Source organism: Sinocyclocheilus grahami, unplaced genomic scaffold (genome assembly GCF_001515645.1).
Source record: "Sinocyclocheilus grahami isolate Dianchi unplaced genomic scaffold, SAMN03320097.WGS_v1.1 scaffold540.1, whole genome shotgun sequence".
NCBI lineage: Eukaryota > Metazoa > Chordata > Actinopteri > Cypriniformes > Cyprinidae > Sinocyclocheilus > Sinocyclocheilus grahami.
In genome coordinates, this window is record NW_015505719.1 from 673,897 (window position 1) to 697,014 (window position 23,118).

Genomic DNA, 23,118 nt, shown 5'->3' on the forward strand with positions numbered 1-23,118 from the left:
GAATTTTTTTTCTGTAAATAGCTAATATCAGGTATTCATTGTGGCAAGACAATGCAATAAAGAAATTATATTTTATTCAAGGAATGTTTATCAACCCAAACAATAATTTCTAAAATGAAGTTTAGAATTATGGTCAAATAAATATTTAAATACTATGTCCTTTTTTTTGGGAATAAAAAATAATGAAGGAGCATGTTGTTATTTTCTGTCCTTATTTTACTGGAGTATCTAACTTTTTTCCCTGTAAAACCAAAAGCCTTTAAAGAGCAGGCCATTGTTTGAGATGTGGTGTTGTCCAATTTTAACTATCTCAATCTCAAATAAATGACATTTTAGCAAAACACAGCATCATTTAGCTTATATGGTGCAGTGTGTCCTGTCCGCTAGATGGCGACATTTTACGATTCAAACCATAATTGAACTTTAACGTGTGGCTGTGGTGGCTTTCTCATTTTCAGTGTGGAAAGGCTGTGATTGCTCTGAAGCTAAAACAAGTTTGAACTGTCATGTGGGAAAGTAGAGTATAAGATTTCTTGCCCAAACTTTTGATATCTTAAAATATTGGTATAAATGTATTTCTAAAATATATTTAAAAAAATAAGCTTCATTCTCATTAGCTCATTTTAAATCATATAATCTTTATGTAATCTGTGTTTGTAATACGTATGTTTAAGAACAGAACATATTTTATGTTTTTTGAAAACAATATAAATCTCTAATCAATTACAAGTGATTTGTTTTTCTTTCATGTAATTCATTTGTCAAAATTCAAATAAACTAATTTTAGGTAGCCTATATGGTCGGTTCTGGTCATGGCACTATAATATGAACTCCAAACAAATGTTTAGGATTTACTTCACTGGTTGTCTGTTTGGGTTGTATCACAGAGAACCCAATGATGTGCATATAAAAATCATATTCGTTTAGAAATTACCCTCTTTTTCAGATTATTTTAATATGTTTTTTTGACATAGCAAAAACAGTAGCCAGAAAGTTATTGTTTAAGCTTAACCCCCATATTTTGTCATATACTACATTTCAGAACAGCTACTGTTATCCAGTATGCAGAAGAAATTGTGAACAATGCAATACATCTACATATACAGTTAGCAGCATTGCACCTCATTGTGAATCTATGTTAAATGTATTTAATTAGGTTTTTTTTAATGCACATTTCTATGGACCCCAAGCAGAATTAATGTAACATTTTTCAGGGCGAGTTTGAACCGTCAAGTTTATCTATAATATATTGTATAATAACAATAATAATTGTAATCAATGTTTAATCAGTCAGTTTTTTTTTAGCAACTGAAATTGCCTTGGGGTCTCTTAAAGCCAAACAGGGCATTATTGTTCAAAATTCATGTTTTATTTATTTATTTATTTTTGAGTTCATCACAAGTTGTAAAGAAATGGCTGTATACTTACTCTCTAGTCTACCTGATGGAATAGATTTGTGTGTGTGTGTGTGTGAGAGAGAGAGAGAGAGAGAGAGAGTAAATGACGCACGGGTTTATTTTCATATGGAGCTTTTGTGTGCGTTTACAACTATCCAAGCATCTGTCGAAAGTTACACGGGGCGGCAAAAGGATATTTTCTCTTCAGTGGTAGGTGGATGTATGTCTAATTCTATAGCATTTTTTTTAGTTTTGGTAAAGTTTTGTCATGTACAGTATAGCCTAGAAGCCTAAAGTTACTGGTCTTGATAAAACATGCTGACATGTGACAGTAATTAATGTTATGCGCATTAACTGTGTTATTTGGATGTCGCAAGTCGTTTTATGATTGACTGAATAATCTTAGTAGAGATTAGAAGTAAATATTTGAATGAAACTCACAATCAAATCTCATTTGTTCACACTGTAGCCTATTTCTGCTGGTCTTTATCGTTTTTGTTATTTTGTAATGCTCGTGGTTGAATTTAGTTTTTTTTATTTTGTTTTTCAGTATTTATTTTTCCAATTTTAAATGACATTAAACTTTCTTTTATTGTAGGCTACTTTCACATTTTCTTGTTATAGCTACAATTTTAAAAGGATGGCTGCTAAAACGATATACAGTTCTGTAAAGTACACATAAGACTTTTTGTTTTTGTTTAAAAACAATCGCATGAAATTACACCCTGAGGTTATGGATTATAAATGTCTTTTTTCCAGACATGTGGAGAAAGAGCGTGTGTGAAGGCTGTAATGAGCTCATCCGGGACAGGTACCTGCTCCGCGTGCAGGACGGACTGTGGCACGAGCGCTGCCTGCACTGCGCGTCATGTCGCGAGCCTCTGAAAGACACCTGCTTCCTCCGCAACAAGACACTCTACTGCAAGCGAGACTACCAGAAGTAAGACTCTACTTACTACTCTTTGTGTAAACAATGATTTCGTTTTATTCTAATTGAATTACCATTTGAAGTTCAACGCGGGAAAATGTGACGTGAGTCCAAGGTAGTCGGAAGTTTCTTAGTCAGATGAAACTAAACTTGGCTAGGTCTTCATATTAACTTGATTTTAGCAGAAAGGTCTTTACTGTTGCTTTTTTATTTTGTTGTTTTGCAAATGTCAAATATTTGTTCCTGTCTTCGCTATTTTGTTTTAAACTGAATATTTAAGAAAACAAAAATTGGACGAGAGTATCGCGAGAAATATGTTCGCCTTTCTCTGTGTATAGAAAATTACAAATTGCCTGCTTGAATTTTCTAGAAATGCATTTGAGAGTGCGGTGGATTATTTTTCCCCTTTGTAAACATTTAGAGCTCACAATAAATAACCATCAGTTCTATTTCTCAGCGAAATTGAAAATAAGGAAATTAATTTGATTATACTTCATTTAAGCATTGCAACAATCACTTACATTATTCTCCAAAGAACATTTTAATGATTAATGCACAGAAATAATCTATATGCAAATATCTCAGTGGATACTTTAAAGATAAAGCCAGTAAAATGTTATTGTTAAGGTTTCAGTTCACATATCTAACCACATATCTAACTAGTTTATCTTTTAAATTCCTATTTACAGGCAGTGTTGTTTATTTGACTCTAATGTTTGGATGTCGCAGGCTGATTTATTTACTTTCTGTTAAATTAATTTTGCAAGGCAACTTTTGTGGCTAAATATAATTTTGATTTTACTATTTTTTCCTTGCAAATATTTTAGTCCTGAAATGTCACATCTGCATGCAGTATAAAATTACACATGCACTATTCTGTTAGCACATAACTGTATACCTGTTTACACAAACAATATTTTTCTAGTGTATCATTTTATGAGTGTTGGTGTTTTGTGAGGGAGAGAGAGACTGTGTGTATTGGGGAACTTGGCACAGAACTCCTGAAAGACAAGGTGACTGCAGGAGAAAGGGTCGCGGTGGGCCATGGAATGCGAGGAGGCTTTCACACACAAACACACACCATTAGATCACGAGGACAGCACTACTGACACGCTGTCAAGATGTGTTAAATTAGCAGGACCCATCGGTGTGGCAACGGCAAGCTGGGGACAGCATATGGCCACACCGACACGGTGCACGGACCCCCTACTACCCCCAAAACTCACTCTGATTTTCATTCACACACTCATATGCACATTCTCACCTCCGTATAAAAAAAAAAGTGTGTGAAGCGACACAGCGCAATGACCTGGACAATACAAACGAGTGCAGTTATGGACACTATTTGAGTTCTGATCACCATCTAAAATTCTCAAGTTTAATGTCAATGGCTGATGCATCTGTTAAAAAGTTTACATTTTCAACAAAAAAGCTCTGATTTCGCCAAATCCCATAATGCATACTCAGATTAGGAGTCTATCAGCCGAAGTAATAATAATGGAGAAGTGACCACTGTGCTCTTAATAAAAAAGCTGAGGCTGTGTGGAGGATTGGGCCATATGTTCTGGGTAGAATATGAGTGTGTTTGTGTGTGTGTGTTGGGGAGGGGGTATATGTAGAGGGGATCTCTGCGTGTGAAGTATGTCAAGGCATCTGGATAGGTTGGTGCCCAGTGGTGCCCCTGCTTGATGCCCATCCGACTGTGAGATATCTGACCTGACCAATTAGCCACATACGCAGTGCTTGGCTGGCACTCCTACCCAGTAGCCCAGTGCTTAACTGTGGGCTCAGGGGTGGAGAGCACGCTGACCCAGCACTTACTGACCAGGTTAAGGAGCAGTTCTACTCTAAATGGGTCAGCAGGCAGGTACTTCACTGTTTTATAATGGTGATCAATTTAATTTGGATTTCAAGTGATGCTTAGACTTATAGGACTAGTAACTTAAGTAGTAATAGTAGTAATCTCCAGACTTCTTACTGTTTGTTTTATGATGAGAAGAGTGCATTTCTTTAGTGATTCCCAATTGCTTTATTTCTCTTAAATCTTATGTAAGTTTACTTTGTTAAACATTTATACTATTGTTCAAAAGTTTGTGGTCGGTAAGATTTTTTTCTCAAAAGGGCTGCATTTATTTGTATAAAAAAAAAAGAGAGTAATATTGGGAAGTATTAATACAATATGTATATATTTTTTATTTTAACATATATTAATATATGTAATTTATTCCTGTGATACCAAAGCTGATTGGGTAAGCTAAATGGAAAGCAGCCACTAGGAGCATAAAATATAACTTACTTTAACTGTTATTATTATATTAGGACTATCAAATATTAAAATAATTAATCCAGTGATTTTTTTTATAGTTAATGTCACATTTTTAAAGATAATTAAATTCTAGCATTAAAAAATGCACTTCTGTCAAACATACCATTTGGTGTCGTTTTATAAGTTCATTATAGAGAAAAGTTTTGCCTTCAAAATGAAATGCAAGCTCAGGTGTCTTGTTAAAGATAGAAAACACCTGTCAAGTGTGTTTTTCACCAGAAACATTTTTAGTTTAAAAGTAAATTGTTTCTAATAATGTAAAATGTAATCATATTAATGATAATGTGAAATTATATAGATTACAATATATTACGTGGAATACATTTCTAATTTAATGTTCAAAAAAGGTTTGAGAAATAGATTCAGGCTCTGATTCAGCAAGTTGCAATAATATATCAACATAAATGCTTCCAGATCAAAATAGATGATTTTTTTATCTTGTCAATGCAACCATTAACTAAATTGTAACTATGTATACTGTATCTTTATCTACTGTATCTATAATACACAAACATGCAATTGGCATATTCTGCTATCTGCATTCACATACCACAGATGCTCTTGAGTATAATGAGCAGCACTTTGTTCTGTCCCTCCTACTGAACCCCTAAAGAACTTGCAGCGGTTTCCACAGCAACCCCAGGGCAACACTAATAGTTCTCAACAATGCAAGGCTTTGGGATGTTTCAATTCATACTTATCAGAGGAGGAATTTTTTCTGTCTGCATGTGAACACACTGTAATGCTCCCATACAACTAGCTGAGATACGCATACCAACAATAACACCCACTGATCTATAGCCAAAAGCTTATAATTGGTACAAATTGTAAAAGAGAAACACAGCCGAAAACGTATCTTAATGCGTGAACATACAGTAATCATGGCGCTATTATTGAAAGAAACCGAAATAATCAGTATTTCAATACTGTCTGTGCTTGAAATGGAAACCTCTTATCCTATATAAATAAAGGTGACTTGACTTGACTTTTTAGCATTAAGACACACCAGGTAAATAGGGTAAAAATTTTAACAGATATCAACACTTTCCCCAGTTGATTAATCACAGTACAGAAGTACGTTTTCTGAATTATTATGTTTAAATATATTACAATCGATGTGTTATTTAATTTGATATGCACTAATTTACATACATTTCCAGAACAGAAATCTGAGCATTTCATTTGCGATTATCTTTTTATCACTCCATACTGAGAAAAAATACATTTTCACCATGTTTTTAGAAATACAATCAGGCAAATATTATATGAACAAACCTGTAAAAACCTACTAGAAAATTTGGTGTAAGTGCTACTTTTTGGTGCATTTTAATAAAATAACCTTTGAAGATATGCATTGTAATTGAAATGTGAAATTGAAAGTATAATAAAATAATTATTTAAATGTGTGTTTTGTCTAAAAAAAGATATTATAGAAACAAAATAACCCTTAATATCAAAATTGACTAGTGCATGAAAAACAATTGTTTTGCCTGTAGTGTCTTGTATTAAGGAGTATCCTGTCAGCCCAAGTCTGAAGCTGTCACACCTCTAGGGGTCATTCTCTCTAAGCCTCCCTGTCACGCTCATACCAAACCTTAAACTACAGCTCCACTCTCCGTCCCCCCCCTCCCCTCCGGGTGCGGAAATCTCAGGCCAGTTTGACAAACAGAAAATGTGGTGTCTGCCAGGGCAGGACAATGGCAGCGAGGCTCTGGGCCAGCTCCCTCCTTTGTCTGGGTTTGGTTAAGTCGAGTTAAGATCATTCCCTGGACCGGCCTCGCCCACCGGGAGGCGTGATTCTTTCCCTCCGTCTGGAGCCACGGCCTGCCGAGCTCCTTTCTCCCCCCACCCCGGGAGTCCTGCCCCGGACACAGTCGTGGAGCCGGCCGCCTCTGTCTAACCCGCTGAAACCCAGCTCTGGTTGCCAGGCGCTAAGATGCACACTCACCATGCTGGGGGTATGCGTCTGCATGGCTTTTTTTGGGTGGAGGGGACATGGCAAGTTCTTGTCTCACTCCTTGATGGACTGGGCGACTCAGCAACATTCTTGGAATCTCTGATGGTACATCAACATAAAACATTCCAAAAGAACAAAATCATTCTTTGTACTCTTCATCAAAAGATTTTAAAGCAACTGTGCAGTTTTTTGTATTTTTGCCACCCTACAGTTAATATATTGTAAATATATCAGTCATAATTACAGCTGTACCAGAGATGGACCACCCAAAATCACATACTCTCTGAGTAGGTACTTCTTTTGAATAAGTAATAAGTGACCATTAAAAAGTATGTTCTATATAGTATGAATGTGATCCGGATGTACTACATTAGTCATGTTGTCATTGTTATGTGACCTACCAGGGTCAGTTCAGTTGCATTGGTTCACAGGCATTCACAAGTCCTCTCTCAGGGTATCATGGGATAGTAAAGTGTCCATCAGATGCGCACTTCAGAATCTCGCAGGAAACGGTAGTAGTTTGCCTGTGTGTACATCAAATATTGTTCGCAGATTCCTTAGAAATGAATGAGAAATCCATTAACAAAATTGTCCATGTCTTCTCTTATAAAATCGATTGGGTTTTTTTCAGTGTAGACAATAAAAATTGATTAATCCAAAACAAATGTATAATGGCACATTAGCCGATAAGCTGTCGATTCATTAAACGATAGGCTGTTTATTCTGTATAATGAAGTCCCTTCTCCATTTGCATCCATTCAAAAAATGTGGCCTCTGGTCTCCTTCTCTTTAGGCTTTTCCTTAACAACCTTGGAGGCTTGCCTTAAAGCGGCGTTGGCTGTATATGTGCATTTGTTGCTGCCATAAAACAATCCAACATTTTCACAGAACTTTGTACACTCTCACCAAACGTACAAACTCCCAGAGCAGACATTTAAAGGAGAATGTGGAAAATTAACAAAACATATTCACCTTATTAAAAGTCAGTGTGCCATTTGAAACTAATGTTTCATACGTATACAGTTGCTTTGAGAAATACATATTAATTCATTCTTTCTCTCTATTCCTGTCAGGTTGTTTTTGGTACGGTGTAAGGGCTGCGCAGAGGTCATCTCTCCGGCCGAGCTGGTGATGCACGCAGGCACTGCGGTTTTCCACCTGCGGTGTTTCTGCTGCTGTGTGTGCGGCTGCAGGCTGCAGAAGGGAGACCGCTGTGTGCTCACAGGGGACAGGCTTTTCTGTGCCAGAGACTATCACAACCAACTGGCCAGCCCGACCACCTCCGACTCAGGTATTGTTTTAAAACAATCCTGGTCCTGGAGCACCACGGCACTGCTCATTTTGTATGTCTTCCTCATCTGATACACGGAGTAAGGTCATGGTGCCTCTGCTAATGATCTGATCATATAAATCAGGTGCTTTAAATAAAGGAGACATCCAAAATGTGCAGTGCTGGAGTCCTTCAGTACCAGCATTTAACACACAATCCCACTGTTTTTACACCATACACTCACTGGCACTGCAATGCTTACACTAGATTTAAGAATGAAGCATATGTATTAAAATAGTACAAATGGTAATAAATACAAATAGAAAAAAGTAAAATATATTGTTAATAAATTATATGAATAAAGCAGAATATCATAATGCTATAAATTAATAAATAATATTAATATATCTGAATATATTGAGAGAGAGAAAGAGAGTATGGCAATATATAGTATATTTATATAGAATAGAAATCTTTTGTGACATTGCAAATGTCTTTACTGTCACTTTTGATCCATTTAATGCATAGTTGCTGATAAAAAATATTCATTTCTTTAAAGAAAATCCTACTGACCCCAAAGTTTTGAATTGTAGTATAGATGCCCATTCATAAATCACTATTCTCATTGTATTTTTAAGATACTTACTAAATCATTTTTACTGTTCAAACAGATACTGGTCGCTTAATTAGCTTAAGTTTTTTATAGATTTTTTATTATTATTATTTCTAGTAATGATCTGTTTGCTGTTAAGCATTACATACCTCTGTTTCCTTAACTACAGGTAAAAGTGAAGATGGTGAGGAGGAGGACGATGATGAAGACAACATTAAGACCACAGGGGAGTCTAACACAATAGAAGACATGGAACACAAGAGACCTAAAAGGCCTCGTACCATCCTCACAACACAGCAGAGACGTGCTTTCAAAGCTTCTTTTGAGGTCTCATCCAAACCATGTCGAAAGGTCCGCTATTTAAATAATAACTGAATATAAAATATAAAAAAAATAACAATAATTAAACTACTTCAGATAAATTTGCCTTGTGTAATAGTTTAAGAATCTCATTAAAGCATCAAGCTTGGTTTTACTTCTATACATTAACCTTTTGTTTTTTAATGTTTCTTTTACTGTAACATTTGTGAAGGAGGTTTTTGTGTAGCCGCAGCTGTTCTGAACTGCATTGCTGTATCTATCTTTGTTGATCTGATACTCCAGTGTGGGTCAGTTCATCAGTTAGCCTACATGACCCGTAGACCATGAAGGTCACACTATGGCTCTCTCTCTGTCTGTCTCTCTTTTGTAAGGTAAGGGAGACGCTGGCAGCAGAGACAGGATTGAGCGTACGAGTCGTTCAGGTCTGGTTCCAGAACCAAAGAGCCAAGGTAATGTGATGCCTACCAACACAGAAAAACACACTAATTGAAAGAGCATCAACTTATGCAATTGATAACAGACCTCTTTCTGCAGTATATGAGCTTGCCAATAAGGAAACAAGCTGTGTTATTGCCTCGTGTAGGAAACTGATGACATATTATGTATAGATCCCCTTAGATTAGACTTGGATTTCCTTTCAGGGTAGCGCTGTGTGTGTTTTCTGCCTTCCTTTGCATTGTAAAGGGATATTTTCTCTTATTAGTTTTCTCATTACTATATGTGAACATGTTTTTATTATGTCAATCTCTTTCACGCTCATTGTCTCTGTAGATGAAAAAACTGGCAAGAAGACAACAGCAGCAGAAGCAAAGTGTGTCCCCTCAGGAGAAAAGGGATAGCCAATCACAACACACTGGTATACAAAGTTCACAAAAGTTTCATGCTTTGCTTTGGGTATCTTCCTTTTAAACACCACTTAAAAAATGTTTCATGCTTGTAATTAGCACTGCTTTTAACCATGGGTTATGTAAGCAATGCCATCCTAGCTAGAATGTTACAGCCACAGTTGTTTAGTAGCAAACAACCAAATCTGAACAGCTCGTGTCTCATTAAATATTCTTAAGCTTTGTACAGTGACAGAAATTTCAGCTGTATTTTGTTCCAACTTTCCCAGCTAACAAACACATGTTGTAAGAACATTTTGTTAACGTTCCCATTAGGTCATGAAAATGTTATTTCTTCATGTTTGTTTAAAAAAAAACATTTTTTTCTTGGTTATGCGAATGAATGTTAGAGAAAAGAATGGAGAAAGGGAATGTTCAATTTTATCATTTTGCATTATAAACATTAGGCTACTTTTAATTTTTAAAAGGCGAGAGACTAATGACTGAGAAGTTCTTTTTTTGTCATTTATATGACCGCAGCGCCCTCTTGTGGAGGTCTGCCTGCAGAGCTGGAGTGTGCAGGTTCATATTCACTTACCCAGCAGAATATCAGTCTAGACTCACAGAGCTTCAAGCTGGACCCCTTCAGACAAGGCCTCACTCCTCCTCAGATGCCTGGAGACCACATGCATCCCTATGGTACAAAACACACACTAGCCTCACAAAATACAGTGAAAATGCGGTGACAAATACTCTTTGCCCATCCCATTTCTTTCTCTCTTTATAGGTTGTGACACATTCTATAACGATAGAGACAGTGACCCTCTGTGTCATTTTGGAGACTGTATGTCATCCAGTGAATCCTCCCTATTAACACCCATTGACCGGTTGTATTCAATGCAAGATTCATATTTCACCTCTTGAGCATCATTCAGACAGCTTGGGAAAGATATACTGTATGAGGAGGGAGTGCGTGCGTGTATGTATGCTTGTGTGTTTTCTGCTTATGCATGTTTTAGGGTAGAAATGGTGGTGACTGTTGACAATGAAAATGCATTGTGATAAAAATGTTCTTTGTGTAATTTGTATTTATTATTTTATGTGTGTAACTGAATTACAATAAAATGCTTACTGACTGCACAACAGTTATACTTTCAGGCACTTGGTATTTGAAATAGCCAAAGATCTGCCAAGATTGCTTCTTGATTCATTTGATTTTGTTTTTAACTTGTATTGCCAGGGCATAGACACTTTTTTCCTGCAGTGAAATTCCCGCCTAATATTAGTGATAAATCTTTACACTGTATGTCAGTGATGTCAGTGCAAAAAGATCTGAAACTGTTTGCTCACTTTGATTCTTTCGGACAGTTCACTCATGCACTGAATCGTTTGCAGCAGTTTCTCACAGCAAAATAGTAATTGGGTATTTTATAAGACAGAAAACAAAGACCACAGAATGAGGTGGACATTTATCCATAATCCTCTGCAGAAAACAAACGTTGCAAATATTTTCTTTTGTGTGTCAAAGACTCAATTTTAACGACTCTGTGCTGTAGGTGAAGTTGATTTATTTCCATTTACATCCAAAAGAGCAATTCAAAAATAAAAGTGTATCAAATGTAGGCACACTTTTGTGATAGAGGTCCGACTCCTGAGCCCCAATACAGATGAAAGGCTAAAAATGCCATTGTTTGTAAACGCAGCCCAATTTACTACTTTAATCTGAAATATTCATTAAAAACAAATGTACAGTATAATTTTGATTTATCTTGCCGTTTGTCTCTATGAGAGTGAAACTTTTTAATATCCACAAACAATCACACACTATATTGTATTGCAGTGTGGGCTAAGAATTGGCATTTTCCAAGCTCAAGGTCATTCCTAGTCTAGGCTTTCAACACCTCGTATCATGATGCATATCTTTATGGCACTTTACCAGAGCCAGATGGTGGTCCACCACAGGGCATAGCATTGCCCAGATCTTTAGATTCACACTTCAGTATCAGAAATACCCATAAATATGCACCACATCCGGCCATGGTCTCGCATGAATAGTGATTTTTATTTTGTGATTTTATTAGATCAAGCCAACATCAATTCTTGTATTTTTAATCTTCTGTTGGGCTTGCATGTGACCACCCATAAAGCCAGACCATTGGGGCTGTCCTTCTGGAATGTACCCATGTTACAGTTTGGTGTACTGTAGGGGTTGAGGATAATGTCAGGTGAAAATGTAAGGCATGCTGCAAAGATAGGAAGCCCTTCATACTGTGCCTCTTTGCCCCAGCAATGAACCCTATTTCTGTCTGTACCAGGTTCACATTTCTTACTCTGAAATCAGACCTCCAGATGTAAGAGGCACAAGTCACTGGGCAGGAACAATTTAACTGTCTGTTCCTGTCATGTGGACCTGTCAGGAGAGGTTGCAGAGCAGAGATGAAATGAACAATTTGTTTTCATGAGCAAATGTTCGTGTTACGGTTATTCTAATAACTGGAGGTGCAGGTATTTATTCTAAAATAATGTAATAAATAGAAATATTCTCGTAGAACTAGTACTTATTCAGAAATGTTTTCATTTACATTCGCGGAAACCTGCAGTAAAATACGCTACTAATGGCATCGCCGCTTCTTGATTCAGCGACTATGCAGTATATAGTCCGACTCCCGAACGAATTCCTCGAATGAACGAATGGTGAGTCAAAACACACCGCGCCACCAGTGCAGTCCGACTCCGAACATTATCGACAATATTTCGCCAGTCACATCAGGTGTTTCCTTCAGCTGTTCAGAATTGTAACTAATCCGAATAGAGTCACAACAAGAATCACTCTTTTGATCAAATCGGTCAAACGGTCTATTCAAAGGTTCTGAAATTGTTAGCGATTCCTTTGATTTGATCCATTCGGACAATACACTCACACACTGAATCGTATCACATCGAAATACTAGTGGATACTTCCGCTCTTTTTTGCGCATACAGCTTGTGAAAGATTCTGTACTGCCGGTAAAGACAATCTATACATGCATATCAGTAACGTATCACAATATGGTAACACTTTTTGATGGGGGTGCTCCAGTAAAAGGCTAGAAACACCCATGACTCTCATGATCTGGTTTCTGTAAATCACAGTGGCCACTGAAAAAAACCTGACTCACATATAGTAACACAGCAGTTAGACCTAATAGTGTATAAAACTTTTGATGCAATCCGTGCACATTTAATAAAAATAAATGAATGAATATTAAAGGAATGACTGTATCGGTTTACGGATGTGTGAACGCGTCAATGTATTCCGCACTGGCACGCGCATCTCCGTCTCTCATGCATTTATTGGCGCTAGACTGGCCTTTGGCAAACCAAGCAGCCAAAGCAAACGAAAAATAATCAAACGGCTATCATACGGTCACAGCGGGTAGCAATAGCCTCGTTATTATTACGATAGCAGCCAGGAGGCATCCAGTCAGCTGATCAGTTATTTATTACGCATTTCGTGCCAGGATGGGCTGCAGACCCGCTCCCTCTTAAGCGATATAATTGGCGTCACGCTGCGTTAATGCCAGGACAGATGCGACTGGTTAGGCACCCGTGCATCTCTCTCCTTCTGTGCTGAAATGCTGAAGAGCTGAAGAGCTCCTACTGACCAGCAGCAGAAATAAACAGAAGGTCCCTGTTATGCATTACATCTGCACATTCCTTTCAAATATTTCTTAATGTATGTGTGACCCTGGACCATAAAACCCGTCATAAGTAGCATGAGTAGCTATATTTTTTTGTAGCAATAGCCAACAATGCATTGTATGGGTCAAAAATAGGCTATCGATTTCTCTTTTATGCCAAAAATCATTAGGATATTAAGTAAAGATCATTTTCCATTAAGATATTTTGTAAATGCCCTAAATATATCAAAACTTTTTGTAACATGCATTGCTAAGAACTTGATTTGGATAACTTTAAAGGCAATTTTCTCAATATTTAGATTTTTTTTTTTTTGCACCCTCAGATTCCAGATTTTCAAATAGTTGTATCTCAGCCAAATATTAATACTTACATTAATGGAAAGCTTATTTATTCAGCTTTCAGGTGATGTATAAATCTAAATGTCAAAAAAATGTACGCTTATGATCCATATATGGTCCAGGGTCACATATTGGCTAAATAAGCTCACAATTTAACAAAAAGCATAGGCTATTACAAATAGCTCATAAAAATTATTTACATGTAAATGTTAAAAAACCGTTAGACATGTTTTGGCACTTATAGTAGAGACCGTGGCTATAGAAAATGCTCATTACCTTCTGATTCCAAAGCCTCTTACAGAAGGAACAAGGTGAAGGGGCAACTAAAGGCCAGAGTCTGGACTTTGGGCCTGGGTGACAGTGGGCACAGTGCCCAGAGGCAGCACATTCTGGCCTGGGTGTCTGTTCTGGAGCAGCACATCTAGGGCGATGCTATATGAAACAGTGGGTGAAACAGAGTGTTTCTGGCAGTGTTCACACTGTCTCTCTCACACCTGATGGTGTCACAAAGATAGGAATGACCCTACTGATATTACATTATTAGTATATGACAATGCTGGAAACTATAAATGTATATTTATAATGTGCAAATAAATGCATACTAGCCTATTGACATGGATATTTCAACACACAGTTCAGTTCAAATCTTCATTTATTGCAAGCACAAAACAAGATGGAAAATATCAGTTACTTTACTTAAACTTGTATTTTAATTGAATTCAAATGTTGGGTTCAAATTCTCTTCCCATGAAGAGTCAGTCAGACTGTAATTAGCTGCAGTGCAGAAGAATAACTTTTTGTTAGAACTAACAGTTAAAGTTGAAAATTTATGTTGTTCCAAATCTGTATGAATTTGTATTTTGAGAAATGTTGGTAAACATTTTGGTTACCATTGACTTATATTGTATGAACAAAAAGAACAATAAGACGCATCTTGTTGTATGTTCCACAGAAGAAATAAAGTCATACAGGTTTGGAACAACAGTTGAACAAGTAAGTTTTAGTGCTAAATTGTTCCTGAAAGCGACTGGATTGGTCCTTGTTGCGATTGGCGTTTACAGTTTGCAAGCACTAAATATTAAAATATAACAATGAAAGTAGGTTGTTAAATACCAACCAACTAATGTTGTTGTCAAATCCCAATAAATTACCATTTTTATTAGTTTAATGGTTTAAAAATGGTGGTGCCAAGAGTGGAACAGGATCATTCCATTTTTTACCCTTTTTGGAGAATTGGCGCATCAACAGAAACATTAATCCTCCAAATAAAAGTAGACCAGCTGAAGAAACAGCTCCCACAGTTGCATACATCAGCATGCCGGCACTCACTGACATCTCCTTTACTAAAACACATAATAGGTCTCGCATGAATAGTGATTTTTATTTTGTGATTTTATTAGATCAAGCCAACATCAATTCTTGTATTTTTAATCTTCTGTTGGGCTTGCATGTGACCACCCATAAAGCCAGACCATTGGGGCTGTCCTTCTGGAATGTACCCATGTTACAGTTTGGTGTACTGTAGGGGTTGAGGATAATGTCAGGTGAAAATGTAAGGCATGCTGCAAAGATAGGAAGCCCTTCATACTGTGCCTCTTTGCCCCAGCAATGAACCCTATTTCTGTCTGTACCAGGTTCACATTTCTTACTCTGAAATCAGACCTCCAGATGTAAGAGGCACAAGTCACTGGGCAGGAACAATTTAACTGTCTGTTCCTGTCATGTGGACCTGTCAGGAGAGGTTGCAGAGCAGAGATGAAATGAACAATTTGTTTTCATGAGCAAATGTTCGTGTTACGGTTATTCTAATAACTGGAGGTGCAGGTATTTATTCTAAAATAATGTAATAAATAGAAATATTCTCGTAGAACTAGTACTTATTCAGAAATGTTTTCATTTACATTCGCGGAAACCTGCAGTAAAATACGCTACTAATGGCATCGCCGCTTCTTGATTCAGCGACTATGCAGTATATAGTCCGACTCCCGAACGAATTCCTCGAATGAACGAATGGTGAGTCAAAACACACCGCGCCACCAGTGCAGTCCGACTCCGAACATTATCGACAATATTTCGCCAGTCACATCAGGTGTTTCCTTCAGCTGTTCAGAATTGTAACTAATCCGAATAGAGTCACAACAAGAATCACTCTTTTGATCAAATCGGTCAAACGGTCTATTCAAAGGTTCTGAAATTGTTAGCGATTCCTTTGATTTGATCCATTCGGACAATACACTCACACACTGAATCGTATCACATCGAAATACTAGTGGATACTTCCGCTCTTTTTTGCGCATACAGCTTGTGAAAGATTCTGTACTGCCGGTAAAGACAATCTATACATGCATATCAGTAACGTATCACAATATGGTAACACTTTTTGATGGGGGTGCTCCAGTAAAAGGCTAGAAACACCCATGACTCTCATGATCTGGTTTCTGTAAATCACAGTGGCCACTGAAAAAAACCTGACTCACATATAGTAACACAGCAGTTAGACCTAATAGTGTATAAAACTTTTGATGCAATCCGTGCACATTTAATAAAAATAAATGAATGAATATTAAAGGAATGACTGTATCGGTTTACGGATGTGTGAACGCGTCAATGTATTCCGCACTGGCACGCGCATCTCCGTCTCTCATGCATTTATTGGCGCTAGACTGGCCTTTGGCAAACCAAGCAGCCAAAGCAAACGAAAAATAATCAAACGGCTATCATACGGTCACAGCGGGTAGCAATAGCCTCGTTATTATTACGATAGCAGCCAGGAGGCATCCAGTCAGCTGATCAGTTATTTATTACGCATTTCGTGCCAGGATGGGCTGCAGACCCGCTCCCTCTTAAGCGATATAATTGGCGTCACGCTGCGTTAATGCCAGGACAGATGCGACTGGTTAGGCACCCGTGCATCTCTCTCCTTCTGTGCTGAAATGCTGAAGAGCTGAAGAGCTCCTACTGACCAGCAGCAGAAATAAACAGAAGGTCCCTGTTATGCATTACATCTGCACATTCCTTTCAAATATTTCTTAATGTATGTGTGACCCTGGACCATAAAACCCGTCATAAGTAGCATGAGTAGCTATATTTTTTTGTAGCAATAGCCAACAATGCATTGTATGGGTCAAAAATAGGCTATCGATTTCTCTTTTATGCCAAAAATCATTAGGATATTAAGTAAAGATCATTTTCCATTAAGATATTTTGTAAATGCCCTAAATATATCAAAACTTTTTGTAACATGCATTGCTAAGAACTTGATTTGGATAACTTTAAAGGCAATTTTCTCAATATTTAGATTTTTTTTTTTTTGCACCCTCAGATTCCAGATTTTCAAATAGTTGTATCTCAGCCAAATATTAATACTTACATTAATGGAAAGCTTATTTATTCAGCTTTCAGGTGATGTATAAATCTAAATGTCAAAAAAATGTACGCTTATGATCCATATATGGTCCAGGGTCACATATTGGCTAAATAAGCTCACAATTTAACAAAAAGCATAGGCTATTACAAATAGCTCATAAAAATTATTTACATGTAAATGTTAAAAAACCGTTAGACATGTTTTGGCACTTATAGTAGAGACCGTGGCTATAGAAAATGCTCATTACCTTCTGATTCCAAAGCCTCTTACAGAAGGAACAAGGTGAAGGGGCAACTAAAGGCCAGAGTCTGGACTTTGGGCCTGGGTGACAGTGGGCACAGTGCCCAGAGGCAGCACATTCTGGCCTGGGTGTCTGTTCTGGAGCAGCACATCTAGGGCGATGCTATATGAAACAGTGGGTGAAACAGAGTGTTTCTGGCAGTGTTCACACTGTCTCTCTCACACCTGATGGTGTCACAAAGATAGGAATGACCCTACTGATATTACATTATTAGTATATGACAATGCTGGAAACTATAAATGTATATTTATAATGTGCAAATAAATGCATACTAGCCTATTGACATGGATATTTCAACACACAGTTCAGTTCAAATCTTCATTTATTGCAAGCACAAAACAAGATGGAAAATATCAGTTACTTTACTTAAACTTGTATTTTAATTGAATTCAAATGTTGGGTTCAAATTCTCTTCCCATGAAGAGTCAGTCAGACTGTAATTAGCTGCAGTGCAGAAGAATAACTTTTTGTTAGAACTAACAGTTAAAGTTGAAAATTTATGTTGTTCCAAATCTGTATGAATTTGTATTTTGAGAAATGTTGGTAAACATTTTGGTTACCATTGACTTATATTGTATGAACAAAAAGAACAATAAGACGCATCTTGTTGTATGTTCCACAGAAGAAATAAAGTCATACAGGTTTGGAACAACAGTTGAACAAGTAAGTTTTAGTGCTAAATTGTTCCTGAAAGCGACTGGATTGGTCCTTGTTGCGATTGGCGTTTACAGTTTGCAAGCACTAAATATTAAAATATAACAATGAAAGTAGGTTGTTAAATACCAACCAACTAATGTTGTTGTCAAATCCCAATAAATTACCATTTTTATTAGTTTAATGGTTTAAAAATGGTGGTGCCAAGAGTGGAACAGGATCATTCCATTTTTTACCCTTTTTGGAGAATTGGCGCATCAACAGAAACATTAATCCTCCAAATAAAAGTAGACCAGCTGAAGAAACAGCTCCCACAGTTGCATACATCAGCATGCCGGCACTCACTGACATCTCCTTTACTAAAACACATAATAGATGTTGTCACAAAGTTTTGGTGGCCTTCCATTTTAAGTGCAATTAAAATTCAGTATGTGCAATATTAAAGTGCAGTATTTTTCCACTGAACTGATGCACAAATAATGATGGATTAGAAAGAGCTGGCAAGTTTGCAAGAGCGCAAAAATGGCAAGGACAGCCCTTACAATTCTAGATATAGGGGAAAAAATGCCCCTGAATGAGCTTTTGTCTTATAAAGTTAATACATGAGTCAGGAATGAGTTCAAATTTGGAAATTATTTTATACAACAGTTAAACGAATAAGAAATTAATATTATTATTTTATTATTATTATATTATATTTTGAGTATCATTTCAGTTTAAAAAAATAGTTGCTTTTGAGGAACATAGGAAGATATTTTGAAGAATGCTGGTAACCAAACTGTTTTAGTTTGTAAATATATTAAAACTGCCTTTTTACTCGCTGATCAGTCTAGGTCACGCAAGCACTAAACTGCGCTGTGAGATCCAGTGTGAAGAGCTTGAATTCAGAATAAAAAATAAAAAAAATCAGAATGTTTTTATTTTCTTTTTTAATCTGTGTTTTGCTCTGTTTAACAATTCTGAATGGATCCGTTTATATTTATATACAGTCAGGTTAAGGCGACAGCTGTAGTAGTCTGTTGGCATCTCCGTGTGGTCCTGTTTGCTATCGCAGCTTGACTTGTATATGTATAGAAAATGCACTAAACTAATGTAACATTTATTTTTTCCTCACAGTTTTTGCTGTTGCACTGTATACATAAATTGTGAATTATGAAATTAATTATTAATTAAAATTAAATATTAATCTAAATATTTAGTTTTAATTTATCTTGCAGAAAATATAGTTTTGTGGGAATCATCCTCAGACTTTAACTTAGTAAAACAAGTATCTTTATTTAAAATGTTTCAAGTTTTAATACTTTTCCTTTTGTTGTACTGTGATAAATCATACCGGGATGTATGCTAAAATTGTTGGCTGTGGCTCCCTACCTAGAAATGTTTAGCCGCCACAGGCTGCCATAAAAGGAAAAGCAACACAAGGATGTTTAGAAATACAATAGTTTATGATTTTTAATGTCACACATTCTACAGCTCACAGTGTTTTTGTTGTACAGCAACAATAAACAACATATAGCATTTCTGAGCAAAAGATGACAAAAAAGATTATTGACTATTTCATATTTGCACAAGCAAAGCTAGAATGAAAAAGAATGAACAGAAGAAGATTTGAGGCTTTATGCTGGACAGAGAGGGCCCTCTAGTGGTGTGTGTTCTGCTTCATATGCTGGATTCACCGTTTCTTGTTGAGTTCTGCAAGAAAACATGGAGGAGTAAGATTTCTGTGAACTGTCCAAATTTAATTAAAAAATTAACATAATTTACCTTAATCTCACTGTATTTTTACCTACAACAAAATAACAATATACATATATATTATATGCATAATACAACATATATTTCTCTTTGCAATGAATTGTTTGAAATTTGATAGACTCTTTAAAACTTCACAGTATACTCACTCCTACTGCAGTTGGAGCAACAAAATAAACAGCCACAAAACACTGAGATGACAACAGATGCCAAAAGAGCAAACAGAAAATAGACATAACCTGAGGAAAGATATAACAAATCTATAAATAATTCATTTTATGCCAAAATGTTTGCATTTAAAATCAGAAAATTGCTATGTTGTTTTTTCTAAAATGCTTTATGAATATTTTTAAGATTCAAATTTTGTCCTTTCCCTCCCTTTTCTTTTCCCTTACATTTCTCCCATTTAAAAAAGTAATAACTGAATTTATTTATTTTTAATTTAACCATGGGGTTCAAACATGATTTGCAACAATGTTCCTCAAAGCTTCAATAATTTGAATGTAACAGAGTTGGTTTTGAAAGACATTTGTGTGTGCGTGTGGAAATGATTCAGAGCTAAATCAGTTATTTATTCAGATTATAAATTAATTAATTTGTTAAATAAATAACAGCATACTCTGTTGGAGTTAAAATAGTGGCTTAGTGGTAGCAAAAATAAATATATAGGTATTGTTCCCTGAATATTTCTAATACATGGTATCTAAAAATATTTACTAAAATATTTTTAAATTAATTCCTCAAAAAAAAAAAATTAAACACCCTTATTATTTCCTGCTATTATCACATGATGCTCTCATTGTACTCTATACAGTGGGGCAAAAAAGTATTTAGTCAGCCACCAATTGTGCAAGTTCTCCCACTTAAAAAGATGAGAGGCCTGTAATTTTCATCATAGGTATACCTCACTTTTTTCCCCACTGTATCTGTGGCACACAACTAAAAAGAGCAAACTCCTCACTTGCACAAATGAGTGGAAATGAAGACTTCCTTGTGCCATCAGCTCTGCAGGTGAACTCAGCAAAACCCATCTGCAAATATCCAGGTGGACACTGTACTCTACAGGCAGATCTAATGCCGTCACGTCCTTCACTACAGTTCATTAATCCACCACCAAAAAAAAGAATGGGAAAACACTCCGCTACAACAGAAAAATTACAGCTTAATCTTCCATGCATATATTTAAATTTTGTTGTAAACAGAATCATAACTTTGGTTCATTTACATTTGTTTGTCTGTTGAAATAATGTTTGCTCTGACCTGTTTCACTCTTTGGCTCAGAGAAACCTTGTTTACACACACGGGTGAAGTTGTTGACTTGTTCTTTGCAGTCCTCTGGACATTGTACTGAAAGAAAATGCATGGACTTACAAAATCATCATTTCTGTACTGTACTATATGCATATATTTACATAAAATAAATTTTGATGTAAACACAGATTCATAACTTTGAAATACCTTTTGCAGCTGCACATGAAGGTGGTGGTGAGTTCCATGCACCTGAGGAATTGCATTTGAGCTCAGCTGTACCATTCAGTTTATAACCACCAGCACAAGAAAATGTACAGTTTGAGTTGAAGGAATGATTCCCAAATAGACCGGAGCAATTCATCCTGCCATGTAGTGGTGCAGAGAGTGGATCACATGAAACGACTGGAGAGAAAAAAAAATTACTGCATGATCTAGGAATATTTCAGAGTAGTTCACCCAATAATGAAAATTTGCTGACATTTTACTCATCCTTAGAACATAAGATGTAGATGAGTTTGTTTCTTCATCAGAGGATTGGAGAAATGTATGTTTTTATCAGGTAATTGAATTCTCTTTCTGACTGCACCCATTCACTGCAGAAGATCCATTGGTGAGCAAGTGATGTACTGTAATGCTAAATTTCTCCAAAACTGTTCCGATGAAGAAACAACTCATCTACATCGTGGATAGCCTGTTGGTGAGTACATTTTCAGCAAATTTTCATTTTTTTGGGTGAAATATATAAGGTTATCATAAAATTATACATGCAGGATTATATATCATTTTGTCAATTCAACATTGTTTTTTCCCTGCATCAGAACAGACCCTGGGTCGTGAGCCACCAGCTGAAAACCACCAATAAATTATAATATGTTTCACTTCCTCAGCAGATTTTTCACTTCACAATTCTTATATTTCACTTCCTCAGAAGATATATATATATATATATATTACACTTTGCATTTATTTATCTGTTGAAATAATGTTTGTTCTGACCTGTTTCACACTTTGGCCCAGAGAAACCTGGTTTACACACACAGGTAAAGCTGCTGACTTGCTCTTTGCAGTCCTCTCTATCAGTGCATGTATCATTTGGACAGTGTGCTGAAAGAAAATACCTCGATCAATTAAAAAAAATTCTTTCTGGACTATAAAACACTCAGATTTTCTCTCTCAGAAACGTCTCTATTAGACTCTATTATATATTTTTCAAAATACATAAAAATATGTGCTCCAACCGGAAATGAATCAACTAATTGAACAAGTAAGGCACCTTTCATCTCCAACTCCTTACCTTTTTGGCATAAAGGATACTTTGCCAATTGACAGTTGTCATCGTTCCACTTTCCATTATTGTTTGTTTTGCTGGTGTACAATTCCACACAGTTTTCATTAGACTTGTTGTTGTTGGGCTCATTGGTTGCCCAGTTTTGATATTTCATGATTTGTCCATTGGCAACCCACATCCAAGTGCCATTGATCTTTTGCATTCCAATCCAGTAGTAGGGAGATGTTCTGTTTTTCACATTTTCTTTAAGGAAACGTGTTACATTTTCATTGTGGACCATCACAATGTCTGTGTAATGATTTTGACACCACTTTCTTGTCTCATTCCAGGACATTGTCTTGTTGTCTGTCCAGTAATACGTCCATCCTTCAACACTGACTAAAATATTGTCCATCAAAAGTTCAAGTTAAATTTATTTCTCACATTTATTTTATTCTGGAAGGAAGATGAATGTAGAATTCACTTACCCAATATGAAGCAGAGATGTATCAAAACTCTTATGTGCACAGATGTCGTTTTAAGCACCACAACACCTCCAGCCTGAACAATAAAAACAGCCACTTAATTGCTAGTATAAATGGATAGTACATTTAAAGGCTTGTATTGAACCAAAAAGGTTCAAATGAAATGCAAATTTCATAATAAATGCATACCATGGTTCTCTTTAGTCTCCTTTCGACAGAGGCACTTGTCGTTAGTAGAATATTGTACATCGCAGCTCTAGTTGCATTTCAACAGTCCGTTCTCAAATATGCTCTGATAACTGTGGGCAAAGTGGGTTTTTCCACCATATATATAGTCATTAGCATTAAATTGCAGGATGTTTTCTCACCGGTTCAAAAGAATAAAC

The 23,118-nt window shown here is 36.3% G+C and overlaps 2 protein-coding genes and 1 long non-coding RNA gene across 3 annotated transcripts; 1 reads left to right on the forward strand and 2 right to left on the reverse strand.

Moving 5' to 3' along the window:
- The first annotated feature begins 1,415 nt into the window (after positions 1 to 1,415).
- On the forward strand, positions 1,416 to 10,770 carry lmx1a (LIM homeobox transcription factor 1, alpha). The gene is made up of 8 exons (XM_016238469.1): positions 1,416 to 1,607; positions 2,157 to 2,337; positions 7,682 to 7,899; positions 8,661 to 8,842; positions 9,184 to 9,261; positions 9,584 to 9,668; positions 10,177 to 10,335; positions 10,424 to 10,770. The coding sequence occupies exons 2-8, from the start codon at positions 2,159 to 2,161 to the stop codon at positions 10,558 to 10,560; spliced, it is 1,038 nt and encodes a 345-aa protein (XP_016093955.1). The 5' UTR covers positions 1,416 to 1,607; positions 2,157 to 2,158; the 3' UTR covers positions 10,561 to 10,770.
- Positions 10,771 to 19,589: 8,819 nt separating this feature from the next.
- On the reverse strand, positions 19,590 to 20,791 carry LOC107555616 (uncharacterized). The gene is made up of 4 exons (XR_001605183.1): positions 20,691 to 20,791; positions 19,879 to 19,968; positions 19,742 to 19,763; positions 19,590 to 19,669 (listed from the first exon to the last, which is right to left on the reverse strand). It is a non-coding gene; the product is annotated as an uncharacterized lncRNA (long non-coding RNA).
- A 100-nt stretch (positions 20,792 to 20,891) lies between these two features.
- On the reverse strand, positions 20,892 to 23,017 carry LOC107555607 (P-selectin-like). Its single transcript, XM_016238464.1, has 7 exons — positions 22,922 to 23,017; positions 22,736 to 22,808; positions 22,275 to 22,646; positions 21,977 to 22,084; positions 21,188 to 21,382; positions 20,990 to 21,076; positions 20,892 to 20,896 (listed from the first exon to the last, which is right to left on the reverse strand). Exons 1-7 carry the CDS (start codon positions 22,979 to 22,981, stop codon positions 20,892 to 20,894), a joined length of 900 nt encoding a protein of 299 aa, XP_016093950.1. The 5' UTR covers positions 22,982 to 23,017.
- Between the last annotated feature and the right edge of the window lie 101 nt (positions 23,018 to 23,118).